Raw genomic sequence first — 23,380 nt, forward strand, 5'->3', positions numbered from 1 at the left:
CTGCTGTAGCTGAACCCAGGACAACCTGCAAGAAAGGCCATACATTTATGGCCCTAGTGTGTAAAGTGGTAGCTTTTCCACTATTAATAGAATGTTCCTAGTCCGAATTATTATTGGCATTCAATATAATTATATTTCATATAAATATATATTATACATATAAAAATGTGTACATTTTACATGCATTTACATAATTAATAACTCTTCATTTATTCTAAATATTTCATATAACTACATTTACTTACAACTGGTCTTGAATTCCAGTAATAGCACAGATGAGTAATATTATTCTATATTTAACTTATTCTTGGAGAAAAGGATAAAAAAGCCAAATTTTAAATTCACTTATAATGTCATTACTACCCATTAAAAATAGTAGTAGTTTGAGGAGTCTCAGATACTTAATTACTAGACTTTCCATCTGTTGCAGTTTCTCCCAAAGCATATACTTTTTTTGGCCATTTTAACTTGTTTTCTTTTTAATATGTTACTCTGAATTCCATCTTGATATTAGTCAGGGAACTGTTAAAGAAGCTGCACAGTATGGCAGACATCAGCTTCTGCAGCGTTCAGTTTCTTTAATTACACTTGCCCTATCTTTCCATTACTCTGGTTTGAGTTCTTCTTTAATTTGCTCCTAAAGTAAAAAGGAAACTGCCACCTTTTTATTCCCTCAAAATAACAGCAGTCAGAGCAATTTTGAAGTTCAGCGTTACAACCGATGCGCTTTATGTGCAGAAGTGTGCTTCATCTGTACTTTTCAAATACTGTTAATACAAAAAATGCATAAGCAAGATATGTAGTTTTTCATGAAGAAAACAGTAGATAAAAGAATTTGGAAAACAGTCACTTCACATGCAAACTGCAGTTCATACAACAAGTTTATTTGTGTTTGTACCTCTTCTATTCATTTGCAAACTAAAAGAATATTCAGGTGCTACCTTAACATTTTCTTAGTTTTATTTATTATCATTGTTTGGCCACATTAAGTAAGCTTCAGTCAGGGATGTGTCTGTTTTAGGTGCAGCTAAAAGCCTGATTTTACAAGTTTTAATAATCGTAAGAATTGTTTAATTTTCCTGGATCAGGGCAAGAAAATGATTGTTTTATAAGTCTTTTTATGAAGCATTGTGTGCATCGTTAGTGATGTATGTGAATGTTAGATTCACATGAGTCTATGAATGTTAGATTAAATGACAGTAATAAATCACATGAATGTTAGATTAAACTAGTATTTTTTAATACTTCAGATATATATATATTTCTCTTCAGTATAAATTGCTTATAAGAATACAAATCCTGAAATAAAACAGTTTTATTTCAACACCTAAAAAGTAAAGTATAATCTGATGTTTGTATGGTTCTTAATTCTCAGTAAAGAGATATATTACATTTATTTGCAAGAAACGTTTTTATGTATGTCCTCTACAGGGATTGCTTGGCATTTTGTACAGAACCAGTGTGTGCAAGTTTAGCTAACGTTCTTGGCAGCTGGGACAACCTACCTTCTCCTTTACCATCTGACATTAAAGAATACAAACTTTATGATGTGGAGACCAAATACGGTTTGCTTCAGGTATGACACAGATTGTCCTTATAATTTTCTTACACTTTTGGTATTAATGATTATTTTATAAAGTTTGTAATCTGCCGAAGTTTTGTCTGCCTATAGTAAATCAAATTGGGAAGTGGGAGATGATAGTGCCCTCAGCACTGTAAGTGTAAGAGAGGATGAACGCTGGAGGTTCTCTTAAGTTGCAACTGGTTTTGCTTATTCCAATATGGAAAATACAAAATCGAATTAATTTTTATTTCCCATATAAATATGTATGCTACAGCTGTCTCTCCCAAATGTAAATCTTTTCTTTACCTTCTGTGGAGGAGCAGTAGCTCCTAGGTTTTATCTAGTGAATATGTTGATCAACTTTGAAAAGCATTTTTGTTCTTACACTGTGATGGTTAATCGGCATTAGTAATCCCATCTGCTGATTACCCATTTGTGTTTAATTTCACTCCTACATAACTTTTAAGACATAGCCTAAAATAATAGTGAAGAATTGTTTCTTAGTTAACTTACCAATTGAACCATGCCCACAGGAACAGATTTTTTGTAAATGTCTTACAGGATATTTGGGGAACTACTTGACCTGAAATAATAATCTTTTATTAACAGGTTTCTGAAGGCTTGTCATTTTTGCATAGCAGTGTGAAAATGGTCCATGGAAATATTACTCCTGAAAATATAATTTTGAATAAAAGTGGAGCATGGAAAATTATGGGCTTTGATTTTTGTATCCAGTCAACAAATCCATCTGAGCAGGAGGTAATAGATCTTTACATTTATCATCACTAGATTTAAAATTCAGAGCTTTGTCTGAAACCGGTTTCATGACCTTGCATTTCAGTAGTGAATCATTTATTTAATATCCATCTCTATATTTTGTTGGCAGGAAGTTTGAACATATGGCACAGGTCTGGACTGAAGTGCTGCCTTTGGTCATCACAGAAAAAAGAGCCTGAGTTGGCTTAGTGGAGTCAAAATAGACTAGTGATGGTTTCAGACAGAGGCTGAAGCCTGTGCTACTTCTGCTCACCTGCATGTTGGATGGCATGCAAAGCTAGCTAATTTAGTCTATAGCATCTGCTTCAGTGCCTGGTCGCTACCTCCTAAAATGAATTCCCATCATAACTCATGTTTCCCCCTTACAGCAGTGCTTTGATTTTTACATTACACTTCCCAGCTCTAATATTCAGATTTAACTGCATCACCTAATCGCTCTAAGCTACAGACATAGATTCTTGACCGTTGCCTTACTCCATTTGTTATATTTATAATGGAATTTGAGCACATTAATTATTTTGTTGCTGCATGAGTTTCTTATCTAAAGTGTTCTTTAAGAATCCGTAATGAATGTACTTTCTTCTTTTGTAGCCAAAGTTCCCTTGTAAGGAATGGGATCCAAACTTGCCTTCCTTGTGTCTTCCAAATCCTGAATATTTGGCACCAGAATATATTCTCTCTGTGAGCTGTGAGACAGCCAGTGATATGTACTCTCTAGGAGGTGTTATGTATGCAGTGTTTAATAAAGGGAAACCAATTTTTGAGGTCAACAAGCAGGATATTTATAAAAGCTTTAGTAGACAGCTGGATCAGGTATTTTCTCTATTTGTGACTATTGTTTGTTGATTTTCATATTTGAAAAGTTACTGGTTTAAAATAGATTTAAATATTTAGAATATATTACCAGTGTTCCGACATAAACAATCCGATAATGGTATCTTACCTTGGATGCTAACTTTGTAACAAGAAAAAAGAATGCTATCAAAATATGGGAAACAAAAATATATGTAGAGAAGATTACATGTACCAATTTTATAAACTACAAATTTCATTTTTCACCTGATTCTCTGTAAACCTGTTGAGTGCTTATCTTCTGGAGTAAGTAGTTTACCTGTTGGGACAAACTGTGGAACACAAGGCTGTGTAGGACTGCTGAAGATGGCTGAGTTCAGAGTGATTTGATAACTTGACACTGCAATTAGTATCCACTTAGCTATCAGCTCTTTCGCATTCTTTGTGGAGTATAAATATTAACAGAAGACAGTTACTTGGATCAGCTGATGTAGTGTATGTTCACATGCGAGTTTCCTTTGCATAATTTCTTTGGGTGCTTGTTGTCTTAGTTGTGTGTACTGTGTTTTAATGTGTGTAGACAACACCTCAAATAATAACATGTACCTGTTTAAAAGTACTGGGTTTGTGTTCTCTGATAACCTGAACACAATGACAAGTTGGAAATAGGGGAATGTGACCTGAAGCAGGTAGACTGTTGGGAGACAAAAAGAAGACTATGAGGGATCAGAAGCAAATAGGTTATGAAAGGAGGGAAGGGAGGGATATTAAAGGTGTGGGTAGAGAAGCCATCAAGAGGACGGTTTAGTCCTATTATATCTTCGAAGTAGTTACATGCAGGATTTTCTGACTTCATGGTCCCTGTGCTTAAATTACTTACACAGCTGAGCCGCTTAAGCTCCAGTACTCTTCAGAATATACCAGAGGAAGTGCGTGAACATGTAAAGCTACTTTTAAATGTAGCTCCAGCAGTCAGACCAGATGCAGATCAAATGACTAAGGTCAGTTCATGGAAAATACGGTAGCCATAGAAAAGAGGAAAAATAGTGTTTGATTTGTAGAAACAATAGAACTATTTTAAAGTGGTTCCCTGTTAATAATTTTAGTTGAAATGTTAAATACTTTTTCACTATTTTGGAAATAATGATGTCAGTTGATGCCAAAAGTTGTCCTTATGCTGACCTTTATTAATATGGAAGAAGTGGATGCTGAGACAGAACTTAGAATAATCATTCAATACAACACTGTTTTGTTGCTTTCCAGTACAGTTGGATTTTTTTTTCTACACTGTGTTTTTATACAATTCAGTCTTTAAAACTGTATTGGAAGGATTTTAAAGCCATAAAATGATAAAGGGCAGTAAATTTAAGGATTAACTTTTGACTTGATGATTTTTGGTATATTCCTAAATATGCAGAAGAATAGCTTAAAATATATTTGGAGTTATTTACAATAATAAAGAATTAATTTCAAGTAGGATAATTGAAATTTTAATTGACAAACTCTTCCTCCGCTTTCCTGTCTGAAACTAGAATGTAAAAACACTATTCTTCCTTTGTCATATGCCCTTTTTTCTCATATCTGATAGCCTTTCGGGTTTCTGTTTATAAATTTGCTTAGCTAAACAATTTTCATCTTTTCCTGTCATATAAAAAGTTTGTATGCAGTGAGAGAAATCAGTTTCTTAACAGTTGGAAGAAATAGTGAGTGAAGAAGGGAGGGAAACAGGTAATGGTTCTGCAAACATGTGTGCCAAAAGATGGGAGGTGAGGAAATTGGCAGATACTATGCAGGTGTCAACTCACTTGTCTGAAGGACTGCAATGAACAAATCTGTAAATGGTTGTATTAAGCAGTGTCATTTTATGAAGATGTTAAATCTTTTTTACCACATTGTATACTGCAGACCTAAGTGTAGGGTAAAGATGTTAGAACTTTAGCTCCAAAAGCAGTTTGTTATGGCCATCGTGACATGAGCGAAAATGGAGCTTGACAAGGCAAGTTTACCTTGCTAGTTTTAACTAGTTTGTGTTAACCTCTGTAGACTTCCATGATCACATGTGTTTTGGTGTGTGATCTAGAAGACAGAATTTAAGTCCATAGTACAGACTAACTTGAATTCTCTGCTGACAGATTCTTTTCATCTGTATTGCCCTACTCCAGTCTACTTTTCTAATTCTCTTTTTTTTCTTTATTGCTCTTAGTGGCTTCTCTTTCTGCCTTACAGCAGAGCTTCTTTAAATGTTTATATCCTTTCTTTTTACACAAATTTTTCAATGGAAACAAAAGTGTCTAAATAGTCTGAGAGACCATGCTTTGTCTTTAACTATTGCGAGCCCATGAGGTTTGATATATCCCTCTCTAAACAGAGCTAGCAGGAAGGAGGAGTTTTACCCATGCAATATTGTTACACAATACTTTAGAAGGCCTGCGCCCTCTTTGCTGAAGTAATGTAAACATGGGAGATCATGTATGAAATTATAGTGGACAGGATTTACAAATGGGTCTGAACACTGGAGAAAGATTTATATAGTTAACATATATTGCATATAAATGCTTGTTGATTCATTCTAAGTTTCCAGGGTTGATAGCGAGATCTGATCTAGTAGGTAATCGTCTGTCATAATATTAAATAGCATAATTATTCCTAGGAGAACTTTCAGTCAAGGTTTTTACTTCTTATTCAGTTTTTTTAGACAAAAGACTATTTCATGTACAAAAAGTTAGAGACACATAACATGCATGGGTTTCTTTAAAATTCTATCTTAATAACCAACCTTTATCTGTGAATATTATACTACATAGTATGTAAAAATGTCTTTCTAATTGTTGCAGGCACATCATTGTAAAGGTTTACTATAGTGCATTGAAAAGATAAATAGATGATTATATTTTGGAATCTTTATAACAGTGTCAGTATTGTCTCCCTCCAGATCACAAGCTTTTTAATCTTATTTTTAGATACCATTCTTTGATGATGTAGGAGCAATGACCCTTCAGTATTTTGATTCATTATTTCAAAGGGATAACCTTCAGAAATCACAGTTTTTTAAAGGGCTACCAAAGGTTCTGCCAAAACTACCTAAGGTATGTATGTATGATGCCTTGAAATAGCGAGTTTAAAAGCATTTGAACGTCTGTTAACATACCAAATCTCAGAATGCTGGACTTATGTAGCATCCAGCATAAAATACTGCCATGGGACTGACAGAATAGAGTAGTAGGAAAGAAGGGGACATAAGTGAATAATTGGTGTGGAAATACTCGTCAGCTATCAATTATTTTTTAAATGGAAAGTGTCAAGTTGTGCTATCAGTATGTGAACTATTGTACTTAACACTTTGGAAGGGAGTTGTCTCCACTTAAAAGGCTTTCCCTTTGTTTCCAGATGCTATCATAGCTCTTTGAAGTCTTGTTGCCACCTTTTCTCCCAGTAAGATTACTTCAAGTTTTTTCATAGCAAGGCAGTGTTTCAATGCTGAATGATGCAAAACTTCCTTCCCTCAACAGACTAAGTACTTTCTTCTGCTAGCAGTGCCCAGAAACCTCGAAGGCAAATGTCTGTCATTACAGATTTCTTCTGTGTACTGTTAGACGCTATGTCTAGACTGGCTTCTTTTCCTTTTGTGGTATTGTCTAATTAATGTAAGCCATAATGTATATGTGGTAGAAAATGCAGTTAAGTACATATGTAGTTTAATGCATAATAGAATAGCTTACTTTCTCAACCACTGCATTAAATTTCTTTATTTTTAATTCTGTTTTGAACTACACAGTGCAAAATTCAGATTTCATGTTTCCTAGTCTGTTCTTTTTACTTTGTTATTTTTTTCTTTGATCAAAAATCATTGATGCTCTGAATTTGAAACTGGAATGTATTTCACATAACTTCAGACAGCCACTGGCTGACCTAATAAGCTTTTTTTTTTTTGTTCTGACTTGGTAAGTACATTTTATGAGGAAATGAACTGTGGCCTTGAATTGTGTATTTCTCTTTAATGACTTTAAAAGCATATAAGGATGTCTGCTCTAGACATCTGCAGTGTAAATATGTATTTCATCAGCAGAATCCTGTTTAGGGAATGTACCTGGAGATTTACAGGGAAGCATAGTAGGGTTATCTGTTTTTTCGATAAGCAATGGGATACTGAAGAACCGACTAATTTTTTTTATGGGCTGATAAGGTCTTTTTTAGGGTCTTTTAAAAGAAACCATATAGAATAGGGTTTCCATAATTAACATGTGTGGCTGAAAGTCCTGTTTTCTGTACAGTTAATTGCTTTTGGTGACCTTCACAATTATAATCTTCAGTTATGTTTTTGAGTGCAAACAGAGAAAAGTAAGCAAAGTATCACAGTGTAAATTAGCTAGACTGTACTGTGAAAATAAGAGTTCAAAACTGAAAATTGTCTGTCTACTTTTTTGTAAGAATGAGATTGATGCAAAAGCTGTTGAGCTGGCACAATAGTAACTTACTGCAATGCAGTACAATGTGATGCATGCTTTTTTTTTTTTTTTTTTTTTAGCGTGTTATAATTCAGCGAATTTTGCCCTGCTTGACTTCTGAATTTGTGAATCCTGATATGGTACCTTTTGTCTTGCCTAATGTTCTCCTAATTGCTGAGGAATGCACCAAAGAAGAGTATGTCAGGCTTATTCTGCCTGATCTTGGTCCTGTTTTTAAGCAGCAAGAACCAATCCAGGTATGTTAATATTGTTCAGACTACAGTTTTTCTCGTTGGTGTTTTTTTCCTTGAAAAATGACTAATTGTCCTATTTCCCTTTTCCAGCTTCACACAGATTTCCCAGCCTGCTCCGTAGTTGTCCAGACAGTCAGTCTTGCTTCATACAAAATAGATTTTTTTTCCAGGAAATTCACAAAGCCTCTACCTCTGCTTTTTCATATGGGTTTTCTGAGGGTATTTTTGCATTTTTAGAAGAGATTACGTTAGCAAAAAAAAAAAAAAAAAGGAAAAATTTAATTTACCACTCGATTCTTTATTTTGGTTGATTGTAGAAGGTATGTTTGTAAGCATTTTATAACTTATCTAGCCAATCTGAGCAGGGTTGTACAGTACAGTATTTGCACATACTCTAACAGCAGCTGAACCTATAATTATTCCCACACACACCCTCCCCTGACCCCTTGTATCCACATTGCTGACACTGGGTGGAGTGGAAAAGTTGTAACTGACACTCTCTTAAGAGTACTATTTATTGATAATAAACATTGTGCCTCCACAGATAAAAGGCAGCTGTGCATTCCTTCTAGCTCACCTTGTTTTACTGCTGGATGCTATTATTTCACTGCAAAGCACTGAAGGAGCAAGATAACATGGAATGAACAAATTGACCTTTTACTTCTGGGTTTCAGAAAACCAGATCAGAGAACTCTCGTTGTACAGGGGATGGGGGAAAGGGGAAATTGTGTAACTGGGAATACCTCAGAAAATTAGAACTACTTAGTGCTGTTCACTTTTGATACAATGAGGCTTCATGTTAGCTTTGTTGTTGTACTGGAAAATGAAACGTCTAACTGTTCAAAAGCCAGTGAACATCTAATTTGTGCTGTTTCATCCTAAAATGTAGCATTCTGTTTTGCTACCTTTAACATCAGATTTGAGAGATAATACTTACTGCAAAAAGTTTGCTCAAAAGTTTTGTATTTGGAGCATAATGGCCACAAGTACTGGTTTATTTCGTGGGGAATGAGAGAAGCAAAATACAGACTTGGGGTCAGCTCATAAAGAGCAAGCTTTGCAATGTTTTTCTGTAGTTTTCTAGATACTGTATATTAAATCCTTTTGTTGACATTTTTAGTGCACACTAAGTAGTAGATGACTTATTCCACTGTTACTCTATAGTCTTTTCAGTATGGCAAAGTTTAAGTAATCTACAATAGGTTTTGAAAGTTTAATATACCCGGTATTCAGGAAAAAATATGTAAGGGTTCAGAATGCCAGAGGACATAATTCCAGGTCTGACTGTGCAAGGCAAAAATGTTCTGTTCCTGTGTGTTTGTAACTCATGGAGAGGCACGGACAGAGAAGGTGCCAATGTTACTTTCAAACAGTCCCTCAAGACGTTTTGGATTTGTATGAGGGGCTGACCTATTGCTTGGCTTTCAGAGGATGCTTAAGTTAGGAAGTGAATGTATCCTAGGGAAGCTGCTGTAATTCAGTATAAAGAAATTGTTATCCAGAGTTCACAATGACTTTGTATGAGGGAATTTATAATGTGAAAATGGAATAGTTACACTACTCATTCATATCATACTCTTGGAGACTAACTGGTGTACTGTAAATTAACATCCTGGCTTACTCTTACATAGCTTCCCAGTGTAGAGAAACCCTTGATTTATAGCTAGGGGAATCCATAGAGAGTTTGCATACGCTGTGCTGCAAATTCAAATTCAGTACACCAAATTCAGTACACCAAATTCAGTACATTGACAAGTACTGGGCTCGGTATTAATGAATGAAGTACATCTTTAGCATTATTGTTCAGAGTGCAAGTGCTGCTGCTTGCTTTTTAGATGGTGTATGTCAATCTGTGACTGTAATATCTTAGTTTCTACTTAAATAGATAAAAAGTATCAAATATTATCCTAGACAGCTAAAAATGAAAGCGGTTCAACATTCTAGTTAAAGACAAGTAGAGTAAGAGATCAAAAATGATTCAGCTTTGTTATCTGAGTTGAAAAGCATTGACAGCCAGTGAAAAACAGCTGAACTGCTTCTGCGTAATCTAAATGACTGTATTAGTACAATGTTTAACTTGACAGCAGTCTGTTTTATGTTCAAACATGTGGTTCATATTTCAAAGGAGCTTTTCTTGTTAAATAACAAGTTTCATTCATGTCTTTTTCAGATTTGCAGAAACAATTATATAAAAGCACTGATTGCTACATATTTTTAGACTTCAAAACTGAAATAGTTTCTTCCTATTAAATATGTGGCTTTTTATTATTCATGTGATAGAATTCACCACAATTTATCCATCTAGTCTAACCTGTTTTCTGAAATGAGTCTAAATTATCAATGGATAGTCAATGTCACCTATAGCAAGTCATCTTACCTATCTGAGATGAGATGAGAGTTACGAGTTTTGAATATTATGAGTTATGTAGCTCTCTGCATTGGAGACTGAGCCTGGATAAGTAACTTCAAATAGCAATTAACTTTCAGATGGCTAAGCCTAAGCAAGGTGAATCCCACTATGTAACAGTGCTATCCTGGTTTTGCTTTTTAGGTTAATGTGATGTAAATTGGGGGGAGGGAGGGGATTTTATGATACACAATTTCCATATGAACTAGAATAAAGGTAGTTTGTGTCCATATAGTAGCTGTAATATTCTTTTCATTGTGTCCCTATTTTGATTCTAGATACAAAGGGAATAGAGCTTTTTTATGTGGAGTTGTGATCAAATGCTTTGAGGACAGTATTTGAGCCATAGTTTTTTTGAAGTTCAGCTTTTTTGACAGCAGTGTGTATGAAGATTTTCTGTGGGTGGATTTTAAAAGACCATGTTGTAAATAGAAACAAGAAATCCTTCCTTAGGTTTATGATTTCTTACTTAGAAGGAATAGTCTAGAACATGCATGTTTTGTTTGATTTGTATTTGCTGTTTTTAAAGTACAGTAATATGTCAAAGTTCTTTTTGTCTTCCATGCCTTCAGGCAAGCAACATGGTAAGTGATCACATTTACTGAGTTACAAGAAAACTTTTGAAATTTTTATGATATGATAATCACACTTTAAATTTTAAGTACATGTTTCTGAACTTAAAATTTCTGGCTTCTAAACTGTGTTCTTTTTATAGATCTTGTTGATATTCCTGCAAAAAATGGACTTGCTTCTAACCAAAACTCCACCAGATGAAATAAAGAACAGTGTTCTACCAATGGTTTATAGAGCCTTAGAAGCCCCTTCAATTCAGATCCAGGTGTAGTAATTGCAGCCTTTACTTAAAACATTTTTTTTCCTATTTTCTTTAAGCTGATGTCCCAACTTCTTGTATACATGTGTTTGTTTACTTGAGGGGGAGAAGATAAAGCTGTGTAATATTTTCCTGAATATTGAAAGAAAATTTGGTTTTTTTTAAATAAAATCTAGTTACCTTATTTTCCAGGGAATGACCACATGACTGTTGTTCTAATGCTCTTATTCCAAGTTCTTACTTGCCACCATAGCAAAAAGTAGAATATGCATTTATACTACATTGCTGATGCAGCAGAAACTATGCAGGCATGCATGCTCTTACCAGTCAAGAGGTGGCTCATTCTGAGGTCCTACTGGTCAGAACATGTGTGCTGACAGTTACCTTGGAAGATTTGCTGTAAAATCATATTAATATACCTCCTGATGGAATTTTTATGTATCTATATTTTAATATTTCTGTGTATGTTTTCTAACCTTTTAAAAAAAAAAATAAAAATCTTATACTGGAATTAACTTCCAGCTACCCAAAGGCATTCAGGAGTTGAAGGGGGAGATAACAAACAAAATATTCCTTCAAGAAGGATTTGGATAATCAGATGTGACTTTGACCTTTGCAAAGCCTTTGCAGTGTTACAGAGAAAGGGTTTTGTTTTTAAATACCTGACATTAGGTTTTTTTCCACATCAGTAGTTTGGTTACTCGGGCATTTATGTGCAACATATACTTAATATTGCTGTCTCTTATTTTTTGAGGTTGGGCTGAAATCAGTTTTGTTTGTTTTTTCTCTGTTGCTTAACTATATTTGATCTTGATATGCTTTTTTTATCTTTTGGCCTATCGTTGTGCTGCTGCAGTGCTGTTGATAGTCTCATTCAGATTTGCTTAACTTACGTAGGAAAATGTTATAGTGTGATGTAAAAGTTGTCTTTTTATAGAAAAGTGTTGAGTGAAAACGCAAGATATTCCTGCTATACAAATATTTTATTATAAACTTACACTCTTTTTGAAATCTGTTTTCCATTTTTGTTCTATTTACATACCATGATGCTTTATTATTGTAGCTATATTTAAATGAGTCTGATAGATTAAGGTCAGCTTATCTGAACATGGTATTTCCTTAAATATTTCCTTAAAAGGAAAGATAAGGAGACATTTTAAACTAATTTTGATCTTGAGTAATATTGATACTAATTTTATAATAAACATGCATGTTTCTTTTCAAACTTATGTGGATTTTTTTTTATAGGAGCTTTGTCTAAACATAATTCCCACATTTGCCAATTTAATAGATTACCCATCAATGAAAAATTCATTAATTCCAAGAATTAAAAATGCCTGTTTGCAAACTTCTTCTCTTGCTGTAAGTATCCTAATAATTTTATCTCTCAGTCTGCACATAATATTGTTACCTTTAATTACTTTGACTTCTCAGCTGTTGTGTCTTTCAAGAAAAGCCCATTAGTGTGCTCTGATTTCTTTTTGAGATTTCTCTTCAATTTTTACAGATACAAAAGCACCACTTGCTTTTTTACTCTAACAATTTTTAAAGTTTTGAACAACTTACTGTGTTAATAATACTGTAAAAATGTTGGTGTCTTCAACAGTAATATACATTAACACTGTTTGTCCTGCAGAAAAAGCAAAATGTTGTGAGCAGTGGGTAACTATATGTATTGTCCTTTCATGATGCAAAAAGGGTCTTTTTAACTTGTCTTGAATTTTCAGATATGAAGTTTGTAGTTTCAGTAGCACTTGTTTTCTTCTGAATTTTGTAAGGTTGGGTTTTCTTCTTAGGCAAAAATACAGTAATTATTTAGTTCTTGTCAAACTTCACAGGTCCGGGTAAACTCACTAGTGTGCTTAGGCAAGATTTTGGAGTACTTGGACAAATGGTTTGTGCTTGATGATATTTTACCTTTTCTACAACAAATTCCATCCAAGGAACCAGCAGTGCTAATGGGAATCTTAGGTAATTAATACTTTCAGCTTTCTCCTCTTTTGTGCTTTGATGTAAATCTGAGAGCTTTCTGTATTATCACTGGTAATGTTTACATAGTGTATTGCTAAAATTACTGTTAAAAACTTCCAGTTTGTGGTTCTTCAGTATGCCTCCCCTCCCTGTTCACTTACATACTGCTGGTACTTCTGAACACTAGTACATGTATTTGTAGTCTTCAAGGCCCAGTGCAGTTCTGAGTACTTACTGCAGTTCTTGGGCTGTGACACTGTCATGGACTGTATGGTCCACACAGCCAGAGGGGCTGTTTTCCTCAGAAGAGTATATGATATATCTTCTTTCAAATGCCGAGCACCTTGCTGGAGCGTTTAAGGTGTTACTGTTGCCTTCTCTTACCACTCATGCATGTCAGATGCTATAAGTGATTGTCTACAAGTCTACTGCTCTTTACTACAGGTTTTGTTAGACTCATTTTGCTGGACATAAAGCAAACATGGCTGCCTTTGCACTGAAATGGAGCATACTCTGGGTGAGGTTTCACAAAAAAGTAAACAGAACCTAATGGCTTGTTACTTCTGGAAGGGGAGGCCTCACTCCCAGTGTGCTTTCCTAGTGCCACTTGGGTGCTTGTCTAACTCAGGATGGGTGATTTTTAACATCTCGAACAGGCTCAAGGAGACCCGATGGCCAGAGCCACTGCCAAGATAAAGGCGTGACTGCGTGGCCAAGTCTGGAAAGCAGTGACCATTTGTCTTGCTGACAACAAAGTAGTAGACTGAAGACCATTTGTAACAGTTGAGCTGTACTGGCAACTCATTAAATGCTGTAATAATATGTGATGGCAGCATTATAGTTTGATTGTCTCAAAATCATAGAATAGTTAGGGTTGGAAAGGACCTGCAGATCATAAGAAGGCATCTGTTCATACTGATTTAAAGCTGCCTGTTTCCCTGAATCCTTGCAGCTTTGACTTGTATTTGCTGCCTGAGAATGAGGGACATTTTGCCTTTTACTTTAGTTGTATTACTCCTGAATTCTACTTGGATACAGTGGATAAGTGAACCCTAGTTTGGAAATGATGGGCTGAAAGCAATTTTGCATACTCAGGCTCTCCTTTTTTCTGGAACCATAATACTTTCCATCTTGTATCTTCTTTGGCCAGCTGACAGCTTTGTTCTAATACTAACCATAGAAAGTGAAGAAAGCTGCTCCTTTTATCGTAGGATTTTGTGTTCAGTGTTTGCCACTAGAGATGGACTATTTAAGGAGAGGAATCTTGTCAGAAATGCTATAGAACTTGTAGGCTTAACACTGGATCCCTCGTGCCTGTCAGTGTTCTTTTTTCAGTGATTTTAGAACAGATAAAGACAATACATCATTTCTGATACTGTGTGTAATGCAGCCCTGAACTTCTAGGTAGGAGTCTTTGTAAAATGCAATCAGAGAACAGTGTTATAGTTAAAACCAGCCAGTTCAGTGTGCTAGGAGAGAACACATCCTTAGTTAATGCAGCTTGATGTCTCAGTGGCATTTTGTTGGTTTGTGGTAACTCACTTGATCGTGATGTGTTCAAAGATTCATATTCCCGGATAATTGACCAGATCAATATATTGATTTGTATCAGTTTTCATAGCTGGAAAGCATTACTTCGGATCTCCTCTTGTTCTGAATTTCAGCAAAGCCTCTTCCTATAACATATTTGTGTAGTGGAGGAGTACTTAGCTTTCTTTTGTGATGCTCTTCATCATGTTTGTCCCTGCTTGCACACAGAGCCAATGTACATTCAGATATCAATACATATTCGAGTGTGTTACTTGGAGTTTGCTCACATTGCTTACTAAACTTAGCAATTTTTGGTATTTTGATGCTGTTTGTCAGGTATTTACAAATGTACATTTACTCATAAGAAGTTGGGAATTACGAAAGAACAGCTTGCGGGAAAAGTATTGCCCCATCTGATTCCTCTTAGTATTGAGAACAATCTCAATCTCAATCAGGTAGGAACATGATGGTTTTGTATGCTTTTACTTGATAATTGGCAGAGAATAAATTCAAACTGTTGTCAGAGAAAAATCCATACATTATGGTATACCTGCCTGTTGTAAAAACAAACATATAAATAAAACCTTCCACTATTGCTGTATTTGCATGTTTAAATCTTGTTATTTTTCAGTGGATTTTACTGATCTAGTATAAAATTGCAATATGAATATTATCACCTTCCAAATATCCTGCAAAAGCAATTAGCTGCTAACATGATTACAATTCAAATTAAAAGCTAAAGTGCAATCTTAATGTTCCTTCCCTTTCTTTTATTTGTAAATGTTGCAGATAATATGGAATCGCAATCATGTTGCTATGAAATAATAGGAAATGGAATACCTAATAGGATTTATTTTTTTTTTTTTAATGAATGTAATACTCATCTCTGGGTTTTTTTGTCTGCATTGCCCCTTTTTTTTCTTTAGTGATGTGTATTTTTCACTGTTCCAGTATACACTCTGCTTGTAGTGGGGTACCTAGTGCAAGATAGTGAAGGTGGATTATAAATTATTCTGAAATCTGCATTTTATCTGAAATTTTTATTGTAAGTTCTATGAGGTGTTACTTTTTTAGGTTATATGTGTCTGAATTCCATCACTGCAAAATCCAAACTTCTTGTATATTTCTTTTCCAGTTCAGTTCTTTTATTTGTGTTATAAAAGATATGCTTAATAGATTGGAGGCAGAGCATAAAACAAAACTTGAGCAACTTCATGTCATGCAAGAACAACAGAAGTAAGTGTTAGTTTATGTTTGTATTAGAGAAGGAACAAGTGAGCAGAGATAAATTTCAGTTAATCTTTTTGCAAATGTGAGAAGATTCTAGCCATAGCAGTAAATAAATCTAGGTAATTCTTAGGTAGTAGAGAACTACCTCAAATAAGCACAGTTATGAGAATATTAGTCCTAGAATGGTAATATTGTGATATTAGCAGTTTTATAAAGTCAAATTCTTCAATTTTGTTAAGTTCAGTCGTAGTTTATTATTTTAAGTCAGTAATTTTTAATTCATTAAATTTAAAAGTTCATACTGAACTCCACTAGTACAGTTTATGTCTTGATTCTGAATGCTAAGTTGCCTTTCCGTAGCTGCTGAGAAAACTGTACTGGAGAAACATAGACATTGTAGCCTACTAGAAGGCTGTGATATTTGAAGATATTTAGAGCTATTTTATGGAGTCTGATACGAGGTGAGATTTTGGAGACAAATTAACTTGGGCTACCTGTAGTCTGTGTTACCCTTTTCAAAAGGAGAAACTAAGACTATGTGAAATGATCAGTGGGAAGCCTTTATAATTTAGAATATTTTCCAGTTTCCTGCAGGCAATCTATAAAAGTGGCAGTGCTCTCATAATGTGATTTGTTCATATTGATTAAATGCAGAAGAATTCTGCATTGCTGCATTAGTGTTGTGGATGTGACTGCAAAGTCATCTTTTTTTGATATGTATACTCTGCCCTATATAGATCCTTGGATATAGCTAACCAAATGAGTGTGTCTGAAGAGGCAAGACCCAATAGTACGAGTAATCAGGTAAGCAGCAATATGTTATTGCATTACTTATATATTGCAATTCAAAATTGAAAATTACTTAGTCTATGTTTCCTTAAACTACAGCACTTCAGGTAACTAAGTTTTGTTTCTTTGAACTTAAACAGATTGACAAGGTATTTAATACTAGTGGAACTGACCTTCTAACTAGTGGGTCCGATAGTAAAGAGAATGAGATGTCATCAAAACAGAAAAAGGTGCGTTTCACTTTGGTTTGGGATTCTGTTACATCCATCTGTCTAATACAAGGCTGATAGATTTGCATAAAAAGAGTATGTGTAAATATTTACCGTATTTAAAGCTTTAAAAGAAAAACTGACTGCTTTTATGTAGCACAGCACTGTGCGTAGTCACATGTGAAGGTCCACTAAATGGACGTGTTCAAATGTTCAAAATGTTCGAGTCATATTCTTGAATTTCTCTGAAAGCCTTTCCTGGAAAATAGCTTTGTAAAGTAGGCAGCAGTTATGATGATAAAGTTTTGGTCATTTTCTTTCACCTTCTTTTTGTGCTATTAATTATGTAAATGGCTCCCCAGAATCTATACATTTTATCATTTACATTTCTAGTTGTCTGAACTCTCTAACTTTAGAATACAGGGGAATCATTTTATGATTTTATCTTTCATCATTAACAAAAATAGAGCTCAAATCCTAAAAAGCCTCTTAAACAATTTTAAAATAAAATTCCCATTCTGACTCCATGGTTGGTTGCAGTTCAATAGAAGTGCCAGCTGGTAACCATACAGACCCAAAAACCATGAAGAATACTTTTTCAATATGCCCAACATTAAGAAAAAGCTAAAATGGTTTTGTTATGATACCTTCTTATTTGATGTCTGTACAATTCTGCCAATTTCTCATTATTCTACTTTTGGTAGTGTATTCATTTGCTTTACGTAATTTTTAGCTGGATGGTAAATATTATACTAGATTTTGTGCTTAGCACTTTACTCTTTTGTGTAAGTAATAGGTATTGTTCTGCCACATATTATTGAGATGACAGTTCTATTTATGAAATAAACTTAGCTCTGTAAGACTAATCATTCTGTGCTACTTAGTATCAGTACTTTCCCTTTAAAGGCATCACTTACACTTGAAGAGAAGCAAAAGCTAGCTAAAGAACAAGAACAGGCACAGAAGCTGAAAAACCAGCAACCTCTTAAGCCACAAACAACTGCAATAACACCTCCAGTGAAGCAGGTGAGAAAGAACAAACTACTGCACTGTTTCCATTGGAGTTGTGATGCTTTTTCCTTTCAAGTGCATTTATTTTCTCCTTTGAGTCAACTTTTTCACTGGTAGCACAGTGGCACAACTGAGGAAAAACTAAAATAAATTTTCATCTGCCTTCCATTTGCATCATTAGCAATATTTCACACTTTTTAAATTGCAGGAGTTTCCGAAGATGTCATTATTATTGGAAGGCCATTGTTGTAGATAAGGAAAAAGCACATATTAAAAAAGGTTTTGCACTGAAGAGCTTATTAATTAACTATGTAAAGAGCTTGGGATTATATAAGCAGATAGTTACGGTAGTACTTTGTGTATAGTCTTAGTTGACAAATTAAATCTGTTTAAATTCTAAGTAGAAAAGGAGAAATACAAACTAACTGCTCTTGTGTATAATTACATTTCATACGCTATTCCATGCAGTAAATTTTAATTCCTGAAAAACAAATGCTTCTTCTGCAGGAGCAATGATAAAGACTGTTGCTAGAGTGTTTGCGCAGGAAAAGCATTTAATTGCATTTTATGTATTTTGCAGACAAAAGACTTGACAGATACCTTGATAGATAATATGTCATCTTTGACTAGTCATTCTATCAACAAGGCTAAAGTTGCATCTTCAAACAGCTTCTCTTCTGTCCCTTCTATGGGTGTTGGAATGGGATTTTCATCACCTGTTGACAACACAAAAATAAATGTAACAAACGGACTAAATCCTAATATGGGTTTTCAGACTGCTGGATTCACAATGGGACCTGGTCTCGCCACTCAGAATTTCTTCAGTCCAAGTGCAACAGGAACAACCAAGATGAACATTGTACCAACGGCCAATATGCCAAATTACAGTCCTATGAATGCTGCATCTGCAATCACTCCACTGACACAACAAAACAAACCCCCAGATATGTCTGCTTTAGATAATCTTTTTGGTCCTCAAAAACCCAAAGTTAGCATGAAACAGTTGGCTCAACAGAAGTCAAGCCAGTGGGTTAATCAGTTTGTACCCCCACAAGGCTCCCCAAATGCGAGCAGTTCAGTCTTGGGACCTCAGATGAACATGATAGGACAGCCTGGCTTTGGTATACAGGGTAATCCTTTCTTTGCTCCTCAGAACTTTGCACAACCAGCGAACACAATGACAAACAGCAGCTCAGCTAGCAATGACTTAAAAGATCTTTTTGGGTAACGTGTTGTTTTCTTATTTCAAAGATTGATGAAATTGGATCATGGGTAAGCTGATTAACATCTTTTTCTTAATTAGTAAAAGCATGACTTGGGGAAACTTTCATCCCAGCAAAGTAAAGACTTTTGCACTGGAAAAAAGACTGATTTTGCATTCACCTGTTACTGCAGAGAATTGTGTAAATGCAAAGTCATCTGACGTGCTAAAGAGTTCCTGTCTCTTTACTGAACATCAGAGCACTGAAGGTAGGATGCATATATTCTGTCAAAAAAGAAGTTCAGTATTTCAGAATTATTCAGAAGTGTACTCTATCAACTCCTATGAAATTGCCGGCAAAATTTTGTTTAAGATCAACAGAAATGTTTAAAAGGGGTAATAATGCTAGTGAATGGAACCCTGCAGCCCAGTCCTTTCAGTGTCTGCTAAATTCTTATTGATGATTTGTTGCCTGAATGTGTCACAAACTATCATTTTACCCTATAACAATTTGCACAAAGTAAATTCTTACGCTGCCTCTAAAATTTTGATAGCCATGTTACATAGAAGGCTCTCTTAACCTGTAACTTTGTAAGAGGCTAAGAAGAGAAAATATTTTAATTTCTTCTCTTACAAGATAATTAGAATTAAGATTGTAGTAAACTACAGGAGACATAAGAAGTTGCTTTAAAATTTTGGGCAAGTTTGGGACAGAGTAAGAACACTGCTTCAATGGTCATGCTGGTTTACAACCTTTTTTATAATGCAAGATCCTTGTTACCAGCCCCACAGCTTAAGCAACATACCACTTAAGCAGGATTTTAAAATACATGTGGTGACTTAATCACATTTATTATATATTCCACTACTTTGGTTAATTTGATGCTGCTTCTAACTGGTGTGGAAAAATAGAGTATGAGTAGTTACCTCCTAAAAAGAATGTTCTGCGTAAAATTCACACGTTGACTGCCCAACTGCGTAACTAAATATTTCTGTGTAACTGAACACAGAGTTACACAAAAATGTCTTGAATTATTGCTTCATAGGTTTTGGCTCCATTTGGAAGATAGAGAAGGAGAGCCTTGTACAAGTTGCACATGGTGTGTGAAAAAGCAGACTGCCATAAATTGCCTTGACTAGAATAAACTTTCATTTTAATTTTATTTTAACTCAAGTTCTTAAGAAAGATAGATTAATATGAAGTGATTTCTCAAATACAGATTTGTAACCTCTAGAACGTATGGTAAATATGCAGGTATTTCAGATCCTTTTTATTGTATTACTCCAAATTCAATAAAGCTCTCCAGAAATCCAAAAAGTAGTTTCTTCTACTTCCCAGAAGGTGTATGTTCAGCTTGCCCATGATAGAATCTCTACTCTGTCAAATACTACTGTTGGGTTTTAACTTTTTCTTTCCTAGGAATTTCAGGAGCTTTCTTACGTGATATTTTGAAGACTATAGCTGGCTATTTTGAGACGGAAAGAACTAGTTACCTTTTTTATGGAAAGCCTACATGCTTTATTTTTCAAAGCCTTTCACTGAAGAAATTGTTCTTTCATTTGCTGCTTAAGAAACCAAAGGGCCTTATGCTGTAAATGTGACTTGTATTTTGTTATGTTTCCACAGTTCTAAGCAGTAATAGCATTAAGCATATTTCTTAAAGAATTGTTTATGTATTATAGCTGCTGCCTTAGTCCTATTATTTTAAAATACCTGGGACCAGTGAAATTGTGGTTTAGAAAACAATACCTAACACATTGTGATGCTTATGTGCTGTTAATATTCGTGGTAAGCATTGTAGGTTATGTTAAGATATCTGTAAATTCAAGTACGATACTAGAACTGTTATACTATTTAAGTTCATGTACGGTTACTAGTACTATATGCCCTCAATCACACTAATGTCTTCTTTCATGTCAACTTTTGAAAGCTACAGTTGTTAGGGTAACTTAAGGCAAGCCTTTGAAGAATTACTTGAATCTGTATTCCTCTAAATTATTTGTAAAATAAGTTTATATTAAAAATAGCATCTCTTAGGACTCTACAATGTATTAAATTAATACATCCATAGTAAAGGCAGTCTTAAATGTCAATGTCCTGATCTGGGGTTTCAGTCACTGATCCCCTTGGACTGGGGTCTTTTCAGAACTGGATTTTAGTTTAATATAATGGAGGGAAAATTAACTGAAAAATTTAGTTTTGATTTTTATATACTAGGCCTCCTAAACTGTGGGCTTTGGGGTATGGGCTATCTGAGAATATAATCTATTTTGTAAGAACAAAGTAAAAAAAATCCTACAAGTTTAAATTAAGAGAGGGTCTTCTATGCAGTGGTAATGTGACAGAATAAGATCTTTATTTGGCTCAAGTAGTATGATTTTTTTTCTATTTATATTTGAGAACATAAATTTGATTTCTTGTTTGCTGCAGTTTTCAGAATGACCAGAGCAGAAAAACTGAAAAGGGTGCTTAGGAAAGTTCTATCAAAATATTTCCAGTTACTTGAAAAAAGAAAATATTACTTCAGTTAAAATGAGAGGGTCAAATCCCTCTTCCTTGCACGTGCAGCCTGCTTAGTGTGTCAGAAAACTGGGGGTGTGCGAAGTTCTCTGGTTATTTCTACTGAACTTAATGGAAAGAGGAGTTGCAAGAGGTAAGTTACCAAGGCCATGAGCCACTTGATCCTGCTACAATAGTTTTTCTTTAGGAAGCATTGTCCAGTTCTCTCTCCATGTAAAAGACATCATTCTGAGGCCCTGCAAAAGGCTGGAAGACTTGTAGCCAGAGTGAATACCATTTTTTGAGAACGGCGGGTGTACTTCACATCCAATTTGGTTTTTGGGAAAGAGGAAGATGAAAGGACAATGTTACAAAATGTGGGCGTTCTAGGGGCCTTCTGTTTCTGGACTTGGATGGAAAGCAGTGTTACATCTGGCTTGGCCTGAAGCAGAGGATCTGTCTAGCTCTAATGCAAAACAAAATGGAGAGCAGGTTTGAAATTGGTATCTGATTAAGAAATTGCAAGTTCTATTACTGAAAAAGTGACCTAATGTAAATTCTTTTTACAATGCCTTCAGCAATACTATAAATAACACAAAATTTCTTCTCCTTGTATTCAACGTAACTTAAAGGAAGAACTGTGGAAACCTAGCAGGTTATATCATCACCTTGCAGCCTACACCTTGTGCATTCACTATGCTCACCCAATGCGAGCAGATCTTCATTGCACTGTGGAAATGAGAGCAGGGTCTGCGCTGAACTGCCCAGCCCAACTGGTTTATTTTGCGTTCATTTGTAAAGGAGAGTTAAACAGTAGGGAGTAAATTCTATTCTTCAGTTGATTTATCTATATTATGTTTACTAGAAAGGGAGAAAGGAAGTGGAAATAGCTGCATATCTTAAGTATAAGCGTCAGTTGTGCTTTAGCTGCTCTGGTGCATAGTAAATGAATGTAACTGCCCCAAGACAGCATTTAACATATTAGAACTGTTGCTTCCATTTGGTTTTAAGTATGAAAATCTCTGAAGCATCCTTTGAAAACTCAGTCTTAGAAAACAAACTAATCCTGCTAGCTGGAAAGATTAAGAGGGTTAAAAAAACACCTCTGTTTAGGCTGATGGAGAGGAATCTTGAAACTACCGAGTTAAAGATTAGCTTGGAATCCCCTATGTCTGCCTCACTCAAGAAGAGAGAAACTGGGAGTGAAATGGTGTAAGTGGCATTTCAAGGATGGAGGAGGGAACAGATTTTCTGTTTCTTTTCATCACACAAGTGTTGTGAATAAGGCACAGAACAGCCTGCGGAACCTGCTTACACAGGAGGACAGTAGTACCAGAGAAGTCTTTTGAAATGTAAAGGGGTCCACTAATTATCTGGGAGATGGGGAAAGAAAACATGGGTAGAATGTTCTAGTTTGTTTTAATGAAGATACTTTGTCTTCTGCTCTCAGTGGTGATGTAAGTTAGAAATGTTGTGGGAAAGTTGTGGCCTTACAGGTCTGCACAGATGTTGAGTACCCCAAGTAAAAGGTGAATTTTTTTGATGTATAGGTGCATGACATTTCAAGCCTTATTATTTAAAACTTTCCTTTTCTGTTAAGTTTTGTCTTTTTAAGAACACCTGTTTCACATTTATGTGGAACTTTAACAAATACCCCAATGGCCTTTTAAAGTAAGAAAAATGTTTTAACTTTTGTATTAAAACCCCTGTTATAATGTTATCTGTGTCTGTAGATAGATAAGTACATGTGTATATAGATTACAGGATTTTAGATTTTTCAGTTCAATTGCACCGGAAGAGAAAAGATTAAACGAAAAGTTAGATTTGAATCAAATTCCACTAGGCTTCCATACAGGCTAAGAATTATA

The 23,380-nt window shown here is 35.0% G+C and overlaps 1 protein-coding gene across 1 annotated transcript; it reads left to right on the forward strand.

The window, feature by feature from the left end:
- Positions 1–1,435: 1,435 nt before the first annotated feature.
- On the forward strand, positions 1,436–19,392 carry SCYL2 (SCY1-like 2 (S. cerevisiae)). The gene is made up of 15 exons (XM_010020732.1): positions 1,436–1,576; positions 2,174–2,323; positions 2,933–3,154; positions 4,018–4,134; positions 6,094–6,219; positions 7,659–7,835; positions 10,955–11,077; positions 12,320–12,433; positions 12,910–13,042; positions 14,909–15,027; positions 15,708–15,808; positions 16,540–16,606; positions 16,732–16,821; positions 17,707–17,826; positions 18,392–19,392. The coding sequence occupies exons 2-15, from the start codon at positions 2,213–2,215 to the stop codon at positions 19,037–19,039; spliced, it is 2,268 nt and encodes a 755-aa protein (XP_010019034.1). The 5' UTR covers positions 1,436–1,576; positions 2,174–2,212; the 3' UTR covers positions 19,040–19,392.
- The last annotated feature ends 3,988 nt before the right edge of the window (positions 19,393–23,380 follow it).

Source organism: Nestor notabilis, unplaced genomic scaffold, assembly GCF_000696875.1.
Source record: "Nestor notabilis isolate BGI_N333 unplaced genomic scaffold, ASM69687v1 scaffold34068, whole genome shotgun sequence".
In the NCBI taxonomy this organism is placed as follows: domain Eukaryota; kingdom Metazoa; phylum Chordata; class Aves; order Psittaciformes; family Psittacidae; genus Nestor; species Nestor notabilis.

What these genes read in the sequence shown, in the direction of transcription:
- SCYL2 (XM_010020732.1), top strand. Translation starts at nt 2,213, where the DNA reads ATGGTCCATGGAAATATTACTCCTGAAAATATAATTTTGAATAAAAGT. An exon ending in CCCCTTCAATTCAGATCCAG is followed by an intron (nt 11,078 to 12,319) that starts GTGTAGTAATTG and finishes TTTTTTTTATAG; the next exon opens with GAGCTTTGTCTAAACATAAT. An exon ending in TGTCATCAAAACAGAAAAAG is followed by an intron (nt 16,822 to 17,706) that starts GTGCGTTTCACT and finishes TTCCCTTTAAAG; the next exon opens with GCATCACTTACACTTGAAGA.